Source organism: Charadrius vociferus, unplaced genomic scaffold, assembly GCF_000708025.1.
Source record: "Charadrius vociferus isolate BGI_N301 unplaced genomic scaffold, ASM70802v2 scaffold1124, whole genome shotgun sequence".
Lineage (NCBI taxonomy): Eukaryota > Metazoa > Chordata > Aves > Charadriiformes > Charadriidae > Charadrius > Charadrius vociferus.
In genome coordinates this window covers 71,892-90,313 of record NW_009647891.1, presented here as the reverse complement: position 1 = coordinate 90,313, position 18,422 = coordinate 71,892, and the positions used below count along the sequence as shown (strand labels likewise).

At 37.9% G+C, this 18,422-nt stretch overlaps 1 protein-coding gene across 1 annotated transcript in view; it reads left to right on the top strand.

Annotated features, from left to right (window-relative positions):
* Positions 1–340: 340 nt before the first annotated feature.
* The window catches only part of LOC104284771 (homer protein homolog 1-like), a 53,540-nt gene continuing 35,458 nt past the window's right edge, over positions 341–18,422 (top strand). Inside the window, exons 1-4 of the mRNA XM_009883141.1 lie at positions 341–521; positions 918–1,057; positions 4,753–4,845; positions 11,565–11,707. Coding sequence (XP_009881443.1) covers positions 341–521; positions 918–1,057; positions 4,753–4,845; positions 11,565–11,707 — 557 coding nt within the window. The remainder of the gene's footprint in view (positions 522–917; positions 1,058–4,752; positions 4,846–11,564; positions 11,708–18,422) is intronic.

Sequence of the window (18,422 nt, the reverse complement as noted above, 5' to 3'; positions counted from 1 at the left end):
TGGCCTGTAATAAACACCTACAACAGTTTCTCTCCTGTTACTCTGCCTCTTATTCCTTACCCACAAGCTCTCAACTTGTTTAAATACTCATGCCTCTAGGGTTGAGGGAGGTTTTCCATCCCACTTCCTTATGTCCTCTCCGTGGTCATGCAGGTAAAACCATAGGGTGCCTCGTGGTGTGTACCCTCTATATCCTCTCTCTTGAGTGGAGAAATGCTTACCCCTAATAGCTGAGATATTGGTCCATACAGGTGGGGAGTAGGACCTATCCTCTTTGAATTGCTGGAACTCCCAGGACAGTTTCTCGGCTGTCATGTCTGGCAGTTTCTCCACAGCCGAGATGAGGGAGGAAGAGAGACTTTCTTCATATTGCTGGAGTCAGCCAGCCACCTCATCCACTGTTGGTCCTTCTTCGCCTTTCCATTCCATCACTGCAAATGAGCTGGCGTATGACGATGGTGTGCTCCGTACAAACTTCCGTCACATGGGCCGTGTGCATTGGACTTCACCAGGATCTGTGGGTAACTGCACATTGTCTGGGTCATAAGCCATCTCCCGCACAGCGAATTCCCTCAGGTACTTGATACCACTGGTGGTCCGCTTGCCTGGGTGACATACATCTTCAGCTGAAGGGGTACCTTTCCCTCATGCCTGACGAGTTGCCTCCAGAGGCTGAGGGCTTGTGTCTTTTTCCCAATCACCTTGTCAATGCCCGCTTCCCTAGACAGGGATCCCAGCTGCTTGGCTTCCCTGCCCTCTAATACCCGGATGGCGGCTGAATTTTTTTCGCATGTCTTGCAGCTCACTCAGGGATAGGGATCGGGTGATTACCTCTTCCTCCTCTTCTCATGATGGCCCTGGTTCACTGTCATCTCTTAGGAAGGGAACTGATTTCTTTGTGTATTTCTTCTGTATAGGGGTGACTGATACTGGCACGGGTTGGTTTTCTGGTTCAGCTGCAGTGCCTGTTACCAGGGCTGGAGTAGTCGCAGTGCCTGTCATCAGGGTTGGAGTAGCCACAGTGCCTGTTGCGGGGGTTGGAGTAACTGCAGTGCCTGTAGGTCTGTTTTCTCTCTCTTTCCTCTGAAGATCCTGTATAATATCGAGCAGTGTGTGGTAGATACTGGCCAGGGTCCAGCACAGTGCGCTAAGTTGTGCCTCTCTGGAATAGCCTGTCCTGGTTTGAGCGACACAGGATTAATTTATCTTCTAATACTCAGCAAAACTGCACTTTTAGAAGACTCTAGTGTCTGAATTGGTGACAATATTTACTTTGTAGCCAGCTATGGTGTGTGGGTTTCAAGGTCTCAGTGTTTTTGAGTTAGCCAGGTACAGGAATGAGGAGGAGAGAGATCTGGGCACTTGATCCAAGCTGGTCAACAGGATTATTTCATATCATGAACGTCACATTCGATATAAATTAGAAAGTTTGCTGAGAAGTTCTCTCTCTTCTATGATGGCTGGAATCCTGAGAACTTCTTGCCCCAGTGCTGGACCCCTGAGGCCTTCCCTGCCTCTTGAAGCCGCAGCGCTCTTAGTGTCCGACATTTTCTGTCCACTGCTGGGAGTGCACAGCTTCCTACTGATATAATTGGCTGAGTATAATCCTTGTATATTTTATATTGGTGTCAGGATCAATACTGGTTCTTTAGTATTATTAATGTTAATTATTTAGTCTTATTCTATTAAATCTGTTTATATTTCAACCCTCGGGTTTCCTTGTTTTTTGCCGATTCTCCTTCCCCTTCTAAACAACAATAAATTGTTGTGAGTTCCTCAAACTATAACAAGCCACAGCATTTTCCTTTTAAATATACTATCACTTCATTAGTGTCCTGTAGTTGTTCAGGAGTGAAGTTCCAAACCATTGGAGGTGAGAAATTCTCTTGATACCTGCCCATATTCTCCCACATGCCATGCCACCATGACTCAGGGCAGATCTCTGAGTGGTATATTCTTAAATAGTTGTTTAACCCTAAACAAGACCTGAAACACATTCAGGAGACATAGCAATAGGAACGTGCTGATTTGAACATCACAAGGATATTCAAAATTCTCAAAAGCTGTTGTACCTGGCTCAATGGAAAAAAGGGAGGCAAAAGAGTAGGGGAAAGTATCCCCCCCCCATTTACCTCATAGATTGGGTGTGATTATTAATAAATTCCCAGAGATAGCACCCAAGGTACGGGCATGAAAGCAATGCCACATACACATACTAACTGAACCTCATGAACTGTGATGTTATCATATCATAAATCGATATTACGCATGATAGCAAAATTATAATCCTGATCCCTCTCCCAGAGGTGATAAAAAGCACCGTGGGGAAATCATAGTGCATATAAGAATTTACATAACACAACCATGTGGACAAACAAAGCAACATTGTGACCAGAGACTATTTAAGTAGTATAATAAATGCATATAACAATTTTTTTTTAACACACTCTGGTTGGATCTGTTCTTATCTCAACCCTTCAAGCCCCATGTTGGGTGCCAAAAAAGGACTGTCATGGTTTACCCCCAGCCAGCAACAAAGAACCACATGGCCGCTCGCTCACTCCTGCCCTCCCCCAGCAGGATGGGAAGGAGAATCAGAAGAAAAAGGCAAAACTCATGGGTTGGGCTAGAGTTTAACAGAACAGCAAAGGAAGAGAAAACCAACAACAATAATACTGATAAAAGAATATACAAAAACTATTACTGCACAATGTAACCGTTCACCAACTGGAACCAGAAATGCCCTGGTCCCAAAGAGCGATTCCCGCCCCCCCCCCCCGTCCAGCTCCCCCAGCTATATACTGAGCACAATGTCACATGGTATAGAATATACCTTGGCCAGGTTGAGTCAGCCATTCAGGCTGTGTCCCATCCCATCTTCTTGTGAAAATTATCCCTATCCTCACTGGAATCAGGACAGGTACTCTAATCAACTTCACATGCAAACAGTATAGAAGAAAATTAATTAAACATTTGTTTATCGTCAATATACCTTTTCTCAATATGTCAGACCAGAAATTCACTTCAAGATTGTTCTATCAGGAGTCAGTCAGAAGACAGTAATACCTAAAAGATGATTCCTATGTTGACGAATATTCCTTTCACAGCATCAGGATTTCCTAGCACAGTCGCTCTTGCTGCTGTAGTAGGAGGAACAGAATGCCCCATGATATTCAGAGAAAACTGAGGTTAATTTCTCAATCAGAATATAAATCTGTGCTTTTGATAGTATCCTCCTGTATGGGAAGAAATATTCCTTGTCAGGATTGCTCTCTGGTGTATCCCTTTGAATTAGTTGGCCTGTTTTATTCCAAATAGCTTAAAAGTATGCTAAATGCTAAAAGGACCATCACAGGTACTTGTAGTACCTCTTGTAGTCTCCCTCCACAATTTTCCTGTCTTTTCCTTAAATTATTAATTGTCCAGAGAACCCTTCCTTTCATACCATGAGATCTCATCTTTGTTATGTAGGAATTTTATCAAGAGCTTGCTTTTATCTATCACCTGACTGCCTCAAGAAATTCTAGTAAATTTGTGAAAATTCCCTCTATGTTAGCCTTGTTGGCTTTTTCTTAGTATGTTATCTGTTTTTTCTGTCTATTCATTTTATATATATATATATTTACAGTTTCTACCACTGGGATACAGAAGATATTTACTGCCTTGTACGTCTTCAGCCATTCTAAACTTCAGCATCATGTTTTCTCACTTACCAATCCTCTGTTCCTAAAGCTCATTTAAGTAATAGGTTACCTATCAGATTTTGAGGTCTATCTACAACTCTTAAATGAGTATCATCCAGTTCTGGTGATCCAGTATGCTGCTGCTGGAGAGATTTAGAAGCTATTGGTGAATTTTGGTGTCTTTGCAAAATCATTTCAGTCAAGCTGATCATAATAAGATCATGTTCTGTATAAAAGCAGTAGCAAGCAAAACCAAATGCTTGGCTACTGTAGCAATTAGCATAGTGTCAAGGTGAGATCTATGAAGCCAAATTTTTCTCTAGCCAGAGAATCTAGGCCCTATTCTTAATACATTTATTTAATTTATCAAGTTTAAGGGTGCATATATTTCTAAATTGCTGCTTTAGCTATTTTCTGGAAGAGGTACGTGTAGCAGAGAAATCAAGCTTCATATGGCAGTTCAATGTGAAATTCTTTAATTTAGTGTTCAGTATATGTGAGTGTTTAGTTCAATGAATTTGTTCTTTAACTTGATTGATGTCAATGAACAATCAGGAAATGAACTTGACTCAGTATTCCTACTGCTGCTTTCTTAATTAGCTACTGAAATTATAAATACTGTTAAAATTTGGGAAGAAATTAGTATTGTTTCAGTCATGAAAGAATGAAGCCCATTGAAGGCTCTAGGTTAATAGTGACCACAGTAGGCTTCAGAACCAGGTCATTCATTGTCAGGAAGACAGTAAAACCTGAATCTGAAAGCAGTTGTGCAAGGCAGCTTATCACTATTATTAGCCATATATGAGGTGAGTTTTTTAACACTATCAGCAATGAATTAAACTTTGTTGCATCATAATTTTCCTGTCATATAAACAGAGTACATTATGTCTGAAATGTATGTCACTGTGTAACTCTCTTAAATGAGTAATAAGGAGAAAAATTTAAAAATTCTACTGACAGAATTTGGCTTTGTAAAATATAAAGTATAACATTCTGTTGCATGTAATATAACTACTTCATGCCCACTCTTTCTCTTTTTCCTTTTTTTAAAAAACATATGTACCTTCAGTTTGCAGAAAAATTTCAGGAATTCAAAGAAGCTGCACGACTAGCAAAGGAAAAATCCCAAGAAAAGATGGAGCTAACAAGTACACCCTCTCAAGTGAGTCTTTATTGCCTGATTCAAGTTTAGTACTTCGTAGTCTGTGCTACTTACTGTCTTACACACGTTTTAATAAAAATGAACAGGATACTTCACAGTTTCCCTGAATCCTCTCAGCAGTCAGGTAGAAATGTCAAGAAGTCTAAGAATGCGTTAGTATACATTGCAGCAATGTCAAAGGGGCTTGCTTTAATATAAAATTGGCCTTTTGTTTATTTCCATCTCTTTCTTTGAGCTTTCCCCAGAAAATATGTTATGAGTAAAGATGGTGAGCAGTTATGTAAGTCAATCTATAGTAAAGACCTTTTGTGTTTTTTCTTATTGTATCTATGAAACTTCAGGTAATGCAATGTAAATGACTTTATATAAGAATCATTACAAGAAATACTGAAGTTAAAACAGCAAACTCTTTTTACTTATTTCCTCCTGTTGTAGTATTCACTTGGGAAATGTGTTGAAGGAAGATGACAGATTCACATGTGGGTTCTGGAGTTTTATTGCGGTTAGCCATGTTGTAAAAGAAGACTTTATAAAACACATCTCAAAACATGAACTGGGTTAATATAGGCCTAACAGGAAGATATAATATGGTCATGCCTAAAATTAATTTACTTGAAAATGGATACTTTTAATTTGCTTTGAAAAAAGAAATTGCATGAGGCTTTTATGCCCCTCCCCTCCAGTGTTTCTGGCTCTGTGTGTAGCTACTTGCTTTATTTTAAGCAATAGTGAAGACAAAACTAATTCTTTCTCTTGGAGGATGAAGCAACTTTAAAACTAGAGCAACGATTCCTGAGCTGAGTAGGATTAATGCAGCTGAGTCTTTTTTTTTTTTTTCTGGGGAGTGCATCTTCATTCATTGAATCAGTGTGTCTCTTGAGTGCTTTACACTGCAATATGCTCCTGATCTTTGATGTAACAAGAATGGCAGGCCATTTACAACAAGTTATACAAATATATAAGGTTTATTGACACCAGAAAGCTGCATCTGGTGTCCTTCCAAGAGAAGTCAGTGGAAACCACAAGAATACACAATGAACCAACGTCATGTTGTTTTCCCAGTATGCATTTTGCCCAAGTGCTAGGTTGGCTTTTGCTATTAAAGGGAAACTGCTTGCTCTACTGTAACAGGAGAAAAACAAGGCAGTCTTTTATTAGTTTTCTTGACTATCTCTAAACTCATAATTTCCATTAATAAATACATAGATAATGGAAGTAGGTATTTCAGTATTATGATCTAGTATACACTTGGACTTTAGAAACAGTGAAGTGCTTAAGTCAGGCCTCTAGTTACTCGATATTATAGGCAAAACAATTACTCTGCTTCTCTTTTGACATGATGATTAATAGTCTGCACTCAGAAGTTAAATCTGACACTGTTGAATGGAGTGACTTATTTGGTTTGGACATAAATTTGAACTACTCATTCAGAGACAAGATACATTTGTCTAGCAGTTGCCCAGAGTTAAAGCTTTCTCTTAATCTATATGAGCTATTAATATTGTTCATTTTCCAGTACAGATTTCCCTTTAAACTTGGAGCCTAACATTTTATACTGTAGGCAGTTATAGAAATGTTACCTTGAGCAATTCTATAATGCATGTTGAGAGCTGTGATTTATTTACTGCACGCTTAGGAATAATTTCATATTCAGGCCTTACTTTTAATCTCTTGGCTTTTAGCCATATTGATAAGTTAATGTATTATTCCAAAAGATACAGTTAGTGCAAGTGCTGACACATCAGCATAATAGTCTTCACATATTAATTTTTCTCATGAGTTCCCCAGAAAGAAGGGAGTTTGGAGCGGATGAGAAGCAATGACTTCACGTCAGGCTGTAGTGCTTCTGTAGTGCTGGAACTTATTTAAAGACATTTATGACTGAGGGGAAGACAGGTGTGTGGTAGTGGGGAGGGAAGGTGGGACCCTAGAGATATTTGAAGGAGCACTTGCTGTCATTTTGATCATCTGCCAAAAAGCACCTGCAAAGCATGTAATTCCAGTGTTGCCTTTTTCAATCATTTTACAGCTCTTCTTTTCCTTTTGCATAGTGATCCTTTGCAAAGAGGCAGAGTAAAAGAGAAAGGAGAGATATTTTCAGTGGCCAGTCAAGACTGCAAAGGAACCTGGCTTTTTTAAGAAGCTTTGGCAGGAAAGGCTGTCCTGGTTTGAGGTAAAACAGGACCAATTTTGTTCAGTAACTTTGCTTCTTAGCTGGGCCTCTTCTAACTACTGAAATTAACAGCATATTGTGCATGCACTGTTTGCTCTCTCAGAGTGATAAGACCTATGTTTATAGGTGATGCCAAGGAATGGTATGCAACCAAGGCCAGCTAACTTTGTTATTTGCCCTGTTGGAGGGTCAGAAGCAGAAAAGCGTAGAAGGGTCCCACCTGTGGGGAGGAGTGGCCAGGACAGGTGACCCAAAACTGACCAACGGGGCATTCCATCCCATCTGCCTCATGCTCAGTATAAAAGCTGAGGGATCAAAGAGTCAGCTCTCTTTCTTCAATGGCTGGCATCTGAAGAGGACTCTGTTTGTCCATCTGCCTTTGATTCCGAATCCAGATCCGGAATCCAGTTCCCGTCCATCACTGAGTCCAGCCTGGGACTTCCCCAGTGCCAGCCGGTGTTGTGATTGTCATCCTGGGAGCTTGATATGGTTTTGTCTATATTTCATTATTTTCTTTTTATTCTATTATTAATTTTTCATTAAAGTAGTTTAGTTCCTTCTAAACTCCTAAGTCTCCTTTTCCCTCCTCTGCCTCTCTCTTTGAAGAGAGGTAGAGGGGAGCATCTGTCGGTCCCATCTGGGGTGTCCCACGTCTCCAGTGGCCAATTTGGCCTGAACCATGACAAACCTTCAAACATTGGGGGACACATTTAGCAAAAGCTACTTGGTTAGTTAACACCAGGGGATCTACTAATCAAGCTGGCCCTGCCCAGTCAAAGCTTCCACGTATAGTAGAAGGGGATAAAGACCCTTTAGTGCACATGAAGAATATGTTAGGGAAGACAGTCTGGGTTAGTCCTGCTTCAGGCAAATGCAAAACCATCCATGGGATTGCTTTCGCTCAAGGACCTGGGTGCACTTGGTTGGTGATGCAGAAGTTTGGGGAAGTCCAATGTATACCTCATGGGGATTTTGATTTTTGGTGAGAATAGCCAATAAATCAAATTGCATGATGTTAATTGCTAAATAACCGCACCACTGCTTTGGCGGCGGGGCTGGACTAGATGATCTCCAGAGGTCCCTTCCAACCCTGACCATTCTGATTCTCCTATTCTGTATTCAGTCAGCATTAAAAGGTGGCTTGATCTGTGCTGTGAAGTTTGCTTGGTTTACTTTAGAGACTCTTTTGTGAGTGCATGCATTTTGTTTATAAGATTTTGAAATTTAAGGCGTCTTCCCATCTATTATGCTTAGTTTGTATATTGTAGGCAACTGTCATTTTTATACTGCTTGGCATCACTAGTCCTGGATACTTTTTAGTAGGGCCGAGGCTCCTTTAGACAGTGCAAGTCTCTGAAAAACTCTTAAATAGCAGACTCTCACATTTACTTGTCACATTGATAAATATTCATCCTCACTCTGTGTGTAAGTCCAGGACTGGCAAATGACTTAAAGTTCAATATCCTCCAAAAACCTATATATGATATAATAATGGCTTCATAATACAGGAGAGCTCTTAATCCTTCCTTCTCAAAGGTATGAAATATCTCTTTGTAGCTGTCATGAGTGGGAAATATCAGGCCTTAAAATATGTCATTGGTTTACAGGAAGACTTGCAATTTAAGCACTGTTTTTTTTCCATATAGGGTCTACACAGTTGGATCTTAGTTAACCTGCTCTTCCAGCTAGGAGGGAGGGGTGAAAATCTTTTTCATCTGACCAACTCTGTAAAATTTGAAGTGGATGTGTGAAGGTATAAGGATATGGAATAAAACCTCCACTGTTTATTAATGTTTCACAGAAATGTTTCTAGAATTCTTTTATTCTCTCTAAATAATATAAAATGTTAATATATTATTTGTAAACTTAGTTTTGGTCTGTTTAAGTGGTTTTTTTTTCTGTTGTATTTGGCGCTTTATTCATAGCCAGCTTCATAATAAAGTATTTACCAGGCAGGGATAGTTGTGAGTGTGTGAGAGCATTGATTAACCTGTATTGGTGGAAGAAATACATAGTAGGATCTGATGCTTCTCTTGTATATACAGATCAGCCCCTCATGAATTTGCAGGGAGTGAACCTTTAGATATTACGCAGACTGTGATATTTGTCTGCATTAATTTTTGTCACTTAAATTTCATTCAAATTAGACGTCTATGAAAGTACTTTACTGAAAAATAAGCCTAGATGGAACTTGCACATTTATTTTTCTTCTGCTGAAATCATTTTTATGCAGTCATACTTAAAATATTTTAATAAAACTCTGGCTCTATGTATCTAATAATAGCATTGTAGGAATTTTAGCTTAAAGATACAAGCAAGACAGATTTTGTGGGATGTGGTATATGACATTAGAACATCTCGTGTAGTTTGGGAAGAGGAAGAAATAGCAGAGAAACTCTTCGGTCCATAATGCCTTTCATTTAATGGTAGTGGAAACTGTTTATCAAAACAGAGGATAATAATAAACAAAACCACAAAATTTGTATAAAATAACTCATGTGCCTGATTATCTTGCCAGCTTTGCTCTCCTTTGACACTTAATTTCAATTCAGTTTCAGTTCAGTAAAATTGTTCTGTAAAAATCAAGATTTAATTTTGACTTCTAAAGTATTGACACTTAAGATAATAGTTTTGAGTATATAAGAGGATTTTTCCTGAAAGTAGGTAACAATTTACATTCATAAAACAAATAGTTTACATTTATATTATAAATAACAGTTTATATTTGTGTAATAAATCAGTGTAAGCTAATAATTTTCTGCTTTTTAATCAGTAGGAATTTAATAAGAAGATGCAGAATGAAGACACTTGTGCATGTGCATTGTATAACTTGATGAATGCTAAATATAATAGAACTTGAAGTCATTATTAAAACGTTTTAATATAACTCCGTATTACCCACTAATTGAAGTTGTAGAGTGAGATATATCTCTTACTATGTGAGAAATACAGTAGAATAAAAGCAAAATGTTGACAATTGTTGTGCTGCAAATGCTTAATATAATTTAAATTGTAATGAAAGCGTTGAACGACAATATTTTTGGTTAAGTGACACAAATGCTTTGTGGAAGGTGATGATGACAGCCAGATCTTATTTTCTTTAAAAGAACTGAGTTTTTCTGTCTGGTCAAGTCTCAAAGTCAAGGGCAACATTTCTTATAGATATAGGATCAGATTCAGTATTGGCTTTCAAAAAGCCATATCCTTGTAAACCAGTTGAAGGCTACAAGTGGAGGCTCAAAATTAGACCCTGATCTTGTAAGATCATGAACATCTTCAGACACTTCACAATTTCTTCTGAGATTGCTGTCCTTCAGCTTTCTACGCAGTGTCAAAGAGCTGGGAAGAGAAGCTGCTGGCTTTCCAGAGCCTGTGCTTGTGCTTCATTTTAATGACATTAAATATCAGTTTTAACTCTTCCCCGTGCAAATGGTAAAAGGCTGTGTGGCCATAGGAGATGCTTAGCTTTTGGAAATACTGTAATTCAACCACTCCTCTGCTGTATAGACGCCTCTCCATGACATCCATTGAACTCTATTAATGAAACTTTTCTATCTTAGATTTAAATGTTACCACTTGATTACTAAAAGCCTACTAAGACATTTTAAAATCGAGATGAGCTACTTAGCTTATATGACTTGTTTATCTATCTATCTCCTGCAAAAATCATTACTTGAAAAAGTATATAATAGGAAAGAAAATATTAAAATTAAACCATATACAGGGACTGAAAAGCCTATAATGTCCTAACTTAGGATGTGGGCTACACAGTGTACTTTGTTTTTTAAAAAGGAAGTACTTTTCAGTGACTAGAAATTGGAAAATAGTTTTTGTTGGCCAAAACATAAATGTACATATTGGCGTGATGAAGGCTGATTAAAACTGCACCAGTGCCTTCTGATAGGAAGACAACCAATAAGCTTTTCAGGTGTCCAGTTGTGTAGCAGTAGCTGCCTAGGTATAACTGGAGTATTCGCCTTCCCAGATAATACCATGACCAGCCAAGAGCTAAGCCAGGCTAATGTGTCTACGAAAGTTTTACGAGGACTGTGCTGAACAAGTTTTCTTTACAGATGGTTCATAGGTGAAACTGTGAATGCACCACCAATGGCCCTTCCACTGTTCACTTTGGTTAATATGCAAAATCAAAGCTAGATTTTGAAACAAATATCAGAATTGTTTGTTTCACCGTGTTAGAATATAAAGTAAGAGATAAGAATCCTAGGTGTCATAGTCGCCTGGCTGAGGGCTGAATATAATATCAGGTAAGAGAGAGAGGTCTGTAATAAACAGGAGGCTGGACACTTGGAAATAAATCATAGGTCAGTTGTGTTTTGTGCAAGATACACAATGGTAATACACTTCTAAATTAAATTCACATGATGAAATATGACCATGAGGGATGCTGGAAATCTGTGAGCCTCACATTAATGCTGCCTAAAGTTCATATCTCATTTAAGAATTAATGTTAGTGCTTATATACGCATAGCCTTCCTGAGCAGGTTGCTTGGTAATTCTAATGTGTCATTTGTTTGTTTTACTTAAGGAATCAGCTGGAGGGGATATTCAGTCTCCTTTAACGCCAGAAAGTATTAATGGGACAGATGACGAGAGAGTGATGCCGGAAGTGACGCAGAACTCGGAACCAAGAGCTGAACCAACCCAGAACACATTGTCATTTACCCATAGGTACAGATTCCATTCCCACATCCTGATTAAGTGATACTTATCTCCTTCCTCATTAAAGGGACCTTCTCCCATATCATGGCTTCCACCTAGCAAAGTTAAGAATTAAATTACATGATTAAAAAAAAAAGATTGGCTTTCAGATTTGCAGTATAATCTTTGTTTTCACAAAGCAACATGAAAAAAATCTTTGAATAAGATTTTGGAAGGCATTTTTTTATAGTTTAATCAGCTGAATGTGAGCCCTTGAACACTGGATAGTGCAGGTGTCCCTTTAACAGGAAGCATTATTTCAATGTTTGAGATCTTAGCAAAGTTAACTGCTTCTTAGAATATTCTAATTATATTATTTTTGCACACATTTTCTTTAAATGACTGATATGGTTGGATGTTAGCCTTTCACTGATGAGTTGTTGGAAGAAAAGAGACTCTTACAACACTTTCACATTATAAAATTTAAAATAGCCTTTAATTGAACAGTTCTCTAACAGTTGAAAATATTTTTCAACTTTTTTTTGAAGCATGAGAGAAGTGTAGTTCTGCTTCAGACTGAATTATAATTCATTGCACTAGGAATACTGTACTCTGTTTTTTAAGAAAACTAGGACTTTTAATTTAATGATACAAATAATGTCTTAAGATGGGTGTACCTCACCTATTAGAAATTATTGTAAATGGGACACTCAATAAAACACATTATGTACTGAGACCATGGAGAGTAACTTAAATATTTAATAAACTTAGACCAAAGCTAGAAATATTAGATTTATTTTTTTTAAACATGGTCTGAATCAGTTTAGAGTTTAAGAGCCCTCGATCAAAGGTTGGGGAACACTAAGATGTCAGATATGTCATGCAAATAATTCAGAATGAGCAGAGATGGAACTGGAATTGTTCAAGACTTCTCATTTTTTGTAAGAGAATAATACTATTAAACATATTAGCAGATAATAATTTACATTTTCAAATAAGAAAAAAAAACCTTTTTTAGCAGAGTGATTGTGTTTATTTTTATACATCAGTTGTCACCAGTGCATCTATTACATGTTTTACAAGAAATGGTGCTTTGTAAGAGAGCTCTGTGCACGTTGAAGGAGTATTGCAAATGTTGCACATCAATGTTCTGTAACAAGTTCATTTAAACTTACTGTTTGTGTGTTGGAATTCTCTATCAATATTTTTGTGAAACGGAGTTGTGATAAAGTCCACACAGGAGTAGTGGTGTTTGGTTTTTTAAAAAAAATGACAGCTGCAAGATCTTCCCTCTCGCTTTGCATATGTAAATATATTTTATGGTATGCCAATATAGTAACTACACTTTGCTCTGCATTGACCATGACTGAAGATATTTTTTTAAACTACCCAGTTTTAATTTTTGATGGTGTAGAATAGAGGTTGCAAAATTTTCACATGCTTTGCATTTTTCTATCTACTTCATGTATGCAGTGTGAGTACCTAGTTTTAGTTTATTGTCCTGTTAAATACCACTAGCTAGAATTGGTCTTCTGACAGTAACTCTACATTTTGAGGGTCCCTTCTCATGATGATTATAATGAGAATCATTTGTCTTGCTAATGGTAGCTTCAAGTTTGTTAGTGAGCTATTATGGAAGAAAATGCAAATTTTTTTTCAAACCCTTTGAAATTAATTGAATTTTGGACTATATAAGGTTTTTATTATAAATAAATAAAGATTCATATAGGTTACTTTTTTTTTCTAATACTGAAAAGCTCAAGTGAGGAGAGATACATATATTATTATTTAACCCAGAGAGAAAATGCTTTCAGGTGCTTCTGATAATTTTTTTCGTAACAGAAAAAAAAGAATCCTTTTGTGCATGTGTGCATGTCAAGGAACACTGTCTTAATCAGAGGGAAACTGCCATTTTAAAAAACCTATATTCCAAAAGATTCCAGTTATTTCCCAGGTACCAATACATTTTTCAAGTCGATGACATAACTTAGTTTGGCAATCGCTGCTTTAATGTAATGAAGGCTCTCTAAAATGGCACTATGTAACACATGCGTGAAAGAGACGGAAAGTGAAGCCTCCAGGATTGTGTTAGTGCTGGTTAAATGGGCATGTTTTTGTTGAAGTATTTCATAATATTAAATTGGCAACTAGGTAGACATACCTAGTTGTTTGTGCTGGCTGGAAGGGTGCTCTCTGCGGGAAGTGTATTTGCCCCTGATTTAAAAAGACAAAAAAAACAAAACCTTACACCCCTATCATTGGAGACTCCCTGGGCTTTTCATGTGTCAGGGGTACAGAAAAGGATTGTGCTCCTCCTTGTTCCCTGCCCTTTTATTGCTGCTGTGTATTGGTGACGTGTGATGGAGAGGAGTTGCCATGCTGAGCCCTTTCCCTGTGTGCCCTGGTAACTCCTGCCGATCGCTGAGCCTCTTCTGCACCCTGCATTTCAGCAACGTTAAAGTTTAGTCAGTGCTTCTGGGTGAGAAGGATAACGCTGTAAGGGCATGTGAGTGTTGTCTTGTGCATGGCAATGCTTTTTACGTATTTGCCTTTAGTCCTGGAGCTGTTGATCAGTCGCTAGGTGCTTTTCAACAGAAAAGATGGTGTGGTCTTCCCTCCAATGAGTTCAGCTACAGGGGACATGAGAGTTGCTGAGGCTAGCCATGCTTCACTGAAATAACACTAGTATAACAAGTTCATTTCTTGCATGATTAGGAAAGCTATATTCTGTCATGCCAGAGCAGTACATGACAGTATCCTGTGAAGGTCCAAAAGGGGGAGTTGGACTAGATGATCTCCAGAGGTCCCTTCCAACCCTGACCATTCTGTGATTCTGTGAGTGGTCCTCAGTGTAGGTTGAAGCACAGTGAAAGGCATGTGTGGAGCCACCTGGCAGGAGCCCAGGTAGATATGGGGCAAAGGTTGGAGCTTCGTGGGCAGGATGAGGTGCCACAGGACCACACAGCAAGGTTGGCTGGTGAGGTGGGAACTGTGTTGCTGCCAAGAGGGTCGGCAAGCTTAGCCGAGTGTGGGCACCTCTGTGGCAGAGGACAGGGGTAAAGGTTTGAAGGGGGTTGTTGTCAAGACAGTGATCCAGGGAAGAGGTTTTCATGTCTATGAACTGGAAGGGTCTGAAAGGAGTTAACAAGGTCAAAATGAAAGGTGTGGAGGTTATGCTTTAGTCTACATCTCACTACTTGTCATTTTTAATCTGCACACACTGAAAAATGTTCAATTTCATTTTGTTGTAACACATCCTCCCTGGCCAGATATGTCCTCTTCTGCAAGCATTCTTCTCTGTGCTTTGTATATCTTAGTGTAGGTAGTTGGGGGCTATGTTATTTCAGCAGAGTAAGTGTAGACTACTTTGGTATTTATAGTTATTTTCTGACCCAAAAGTTGAAAAGAACCATTACTTAACTCACCATTTTTGTTATTAGATCTTTAATTTTTTATTATTTCAGTAAATAATTGTAAGTATTGAAATTAACATTCTCCAGTATATGTCTACAATCCTATTCATATCCCATGAGCATAATAGAGCAAAAGTCTAGTGGCTTCAATTTATCCTTATCTGGAAAACCATAACACTGTTCACAGGCAGTGTAACTCTAGTCAACTGCTTGAGAGATAAGGTTATTAAACGGTTATGAGCCTTGCACAGAAAGATAAACTCTTGCAATTAAATCTCTTGCCTTTTTTTAAACTAACCATGATGATTAATGTTGAATTATGAAGTAATGTTACTTGGGAACTCTCACATCTTATAATATAGCCTGAGTACTGCTCTCATTAGTAAACATTGCCAAAACAAATGAAATTAAAATGTAACTTAAGCCTGACATTAGAATTTTTAAAAGTCTTGGCTGAGACTCTGAATCTGATTTTCTGAACAATGGCTAGTCCAGGAAGGCTTTTTTCTAACAAAAGCTAGTTAATTATTTTAAATAATAGATTTTATTAAGACTAAAAAAGTGTATTTTCTTAACTAAATCTTAGTTTCCCCAGACATCTTCCTTTTTTAAGAAAATATTTTCCACATTCTTTAAGTTGTACTTTTATTTTTTTTTCCATCTAAAAAAAAGTTGACCATAAAAAGGCATTTGGAGAGAAAAAAGTTGCTAAAAAGTTTGTAACCATTTCCAATGTGACTGCACCTGGCTTTTAAATGTAAGTTTTAATCCTGCTGGTGCATAGTATACAATTCCTGATGGCCTGAATGAGCCCAAAGAAATACTATATTGATCTTATTTAGCTTTAGAATATAATTCAAACATTAATTCAGAATAGTGTGTCTGGTAAAGTCTGCAACTGCTGCTTGGGGCTTTTTGGTAACTGTTTGGTGAACTTGCTCTTTCACCTTTGAAGATAATGCATTTGTTTATAACAAGTTTTATTCCATTTTTGGCACCTCATGAAGCTGTGGGATGAAACACTTTCAGAAACAAAAGTTAAAACAAAAGGATTCTTCTGGGACAAATCTTGAAAGTCTTCAACTTTATGTCAACTGTGACTTGTACCTTTTACCTCATTTTTTTCATGTAACACGTAAAGATGTTCCATCTAAATGTCATGAAACTTGGAATTTCTATTACATAATGTTTTGATTAGACAATATATATGTGTGTGTTTGTTGCTTGTTCATTAAAATTCCTATTTTTGTGTTCAAACAAGTTTTTAATATGAAATTTTGATTCATTGCCTTAGTGAAAATGGACTTATGATTTTTATATATTAGATATTTTATTGTCTAGATAGCTTACCATTTAATAATGCTGCATGTAAATCCAATGTTGTAATAACAAAGAAAAAAACAAAAAATATTGCTGCTAGCTCATGTTACTTCACTGAGTTTTCATTAAAAGTTGTATGCAGAAATCTGTTTAGTAGATTTTTCACTTTGTGTATTACAACTACTTACTTCTACAAGCTTCAATATTTTAGTTATGTTACAGTAAAGATAATTTGTGAATCATGCTGAACTGTTAAGTTGGCTTTAAAGAAAAGTTTTGAGTTAATAATTTTTGTGGCATTTTGTAATTTGAATTTATACTCAAATTCTAGTATATGGATGTTCTTTATAGTGTTATGCATAGCTTCCTTACCAAGTAGGTCTTGGGGTGTGTATTTTTTTTTTAATTCTTGTTTTTGAATGCTGTTTAGCCTGATGTTGTGGTTTACCCCCAAGTGGCAACAAAGCACCACACAGCCGCTTGCTCACTCCCCCCATGGCGGGACGGGGGAGAGAATCAGAAGAGTAAAAGTGAGAAAACTCGTGGATTGTGATAAAGACAGTTTAATAGGTAAGGCAACAGCCATACAGAGAGGCAACACAAAACAAGGAATTCATTCACTTCTTCCCATCGGCAGGCAGGTGTTCAGCCATCTCCAAGAAAGCAGAGCTCCATCACATGTAACGGTTACTTGGGAAGACAAACGCCATCACTCTGAACGTCTCCTCTTTCCTTCTTCCCCCACCTTTATATGCTGAGCATGATGTCATATATATGGTATGGAATATCCCTTTGGTCAGCTGGGGTCAGCTGTCCCAGCTGTGTCTCCTCCCAATTTTTTGTGCACTCCCAGCCTACTCACTGGTGGGGCAGAGTGAGGAGCAGAAAAGGTCTTGACTGCTTAGCAACAGCTAAAAACATTAGTGTGTTATGAACATTATTCTCATACTAAATCCAAAACATGGCAGCTACTAGGAAGAAAATTAACTCTATCCCAGCTGAAACCAGGACACCTGATGACAGGATAATTTCATGTTGTGAGGAAGCTCAGGAAGTCTCTAATCCAAGTTCCTGCTCAGAGAAGGTCAGCTATGAGATCAGACCAGGCTGCTCTAAGCTTTATCCAGTTGGGTTTTGAAAACCTCCTAGAATGGAGACTGATAAAGCTAGGCTTTTTAAAAAGGTTTCTCTAGAACATAAGAGGCAATAACTGTCTTCACATTGCACAGTACTATAATGAACTGTGACATTTTAAGGCACACTGGAAGAACTCTGGTAATTTCAATTACTCTGTTCAGAAAAGATTATTTCTTGAGGTACATTCGGAGAAGAAACTCATAGGTGATACATTCCCGCTGTCAGTGTAAGCAAATAACTTGTGCTCCACCTTATGGTCTCAGAAAGAAGCAACACGGAGAGGGATTGTTCTCCCCTGAAATCCCCTGAAATTAATTAGGTCTCCCCTGACCTAATTCCTATTGCTTCCTGAACTCCTGCACTTCTGCCTAAACTGCTGGGATTTAGCTCAAGTAGGCTATCCTTCAAAATAAAAGTTCTTGCTAAGAAACTATTCATTTCAAAGGAAAATCTTACCTTGTGTTCATGTAAATTTTTTCATGTCTCTGAATTTCCTGATTGTGACAATTTCTGAAAATTCTGTAGGGAATCTCTGGAATACGTAGTAAACCATTACATGGTTTTAAACCAGTATTGTGTCAAACACAGCATAATACAGCTCATACTGCAACATTTTCATAAGATATCTCTAATAATGGAAGGAGAGGTGGAGAGGACTTGTATCTCCTATTAGAAGAATGGTCATGGTGTATGTGTTGCTTATCTCTTTAAAATGAAGCAACTCTGCAACTGATAGAGTTAATTTTAATGGCTGGGGGAATGGTTGAGAGCCAAAACTAAAAATAGCCCAACACTCAAGAGAGTAATATCACCATGTCCTTTGTGCACCTAAGGAAGTTCTAGTTTGGAGCATGTGAATTAACTACTTCCTGCTG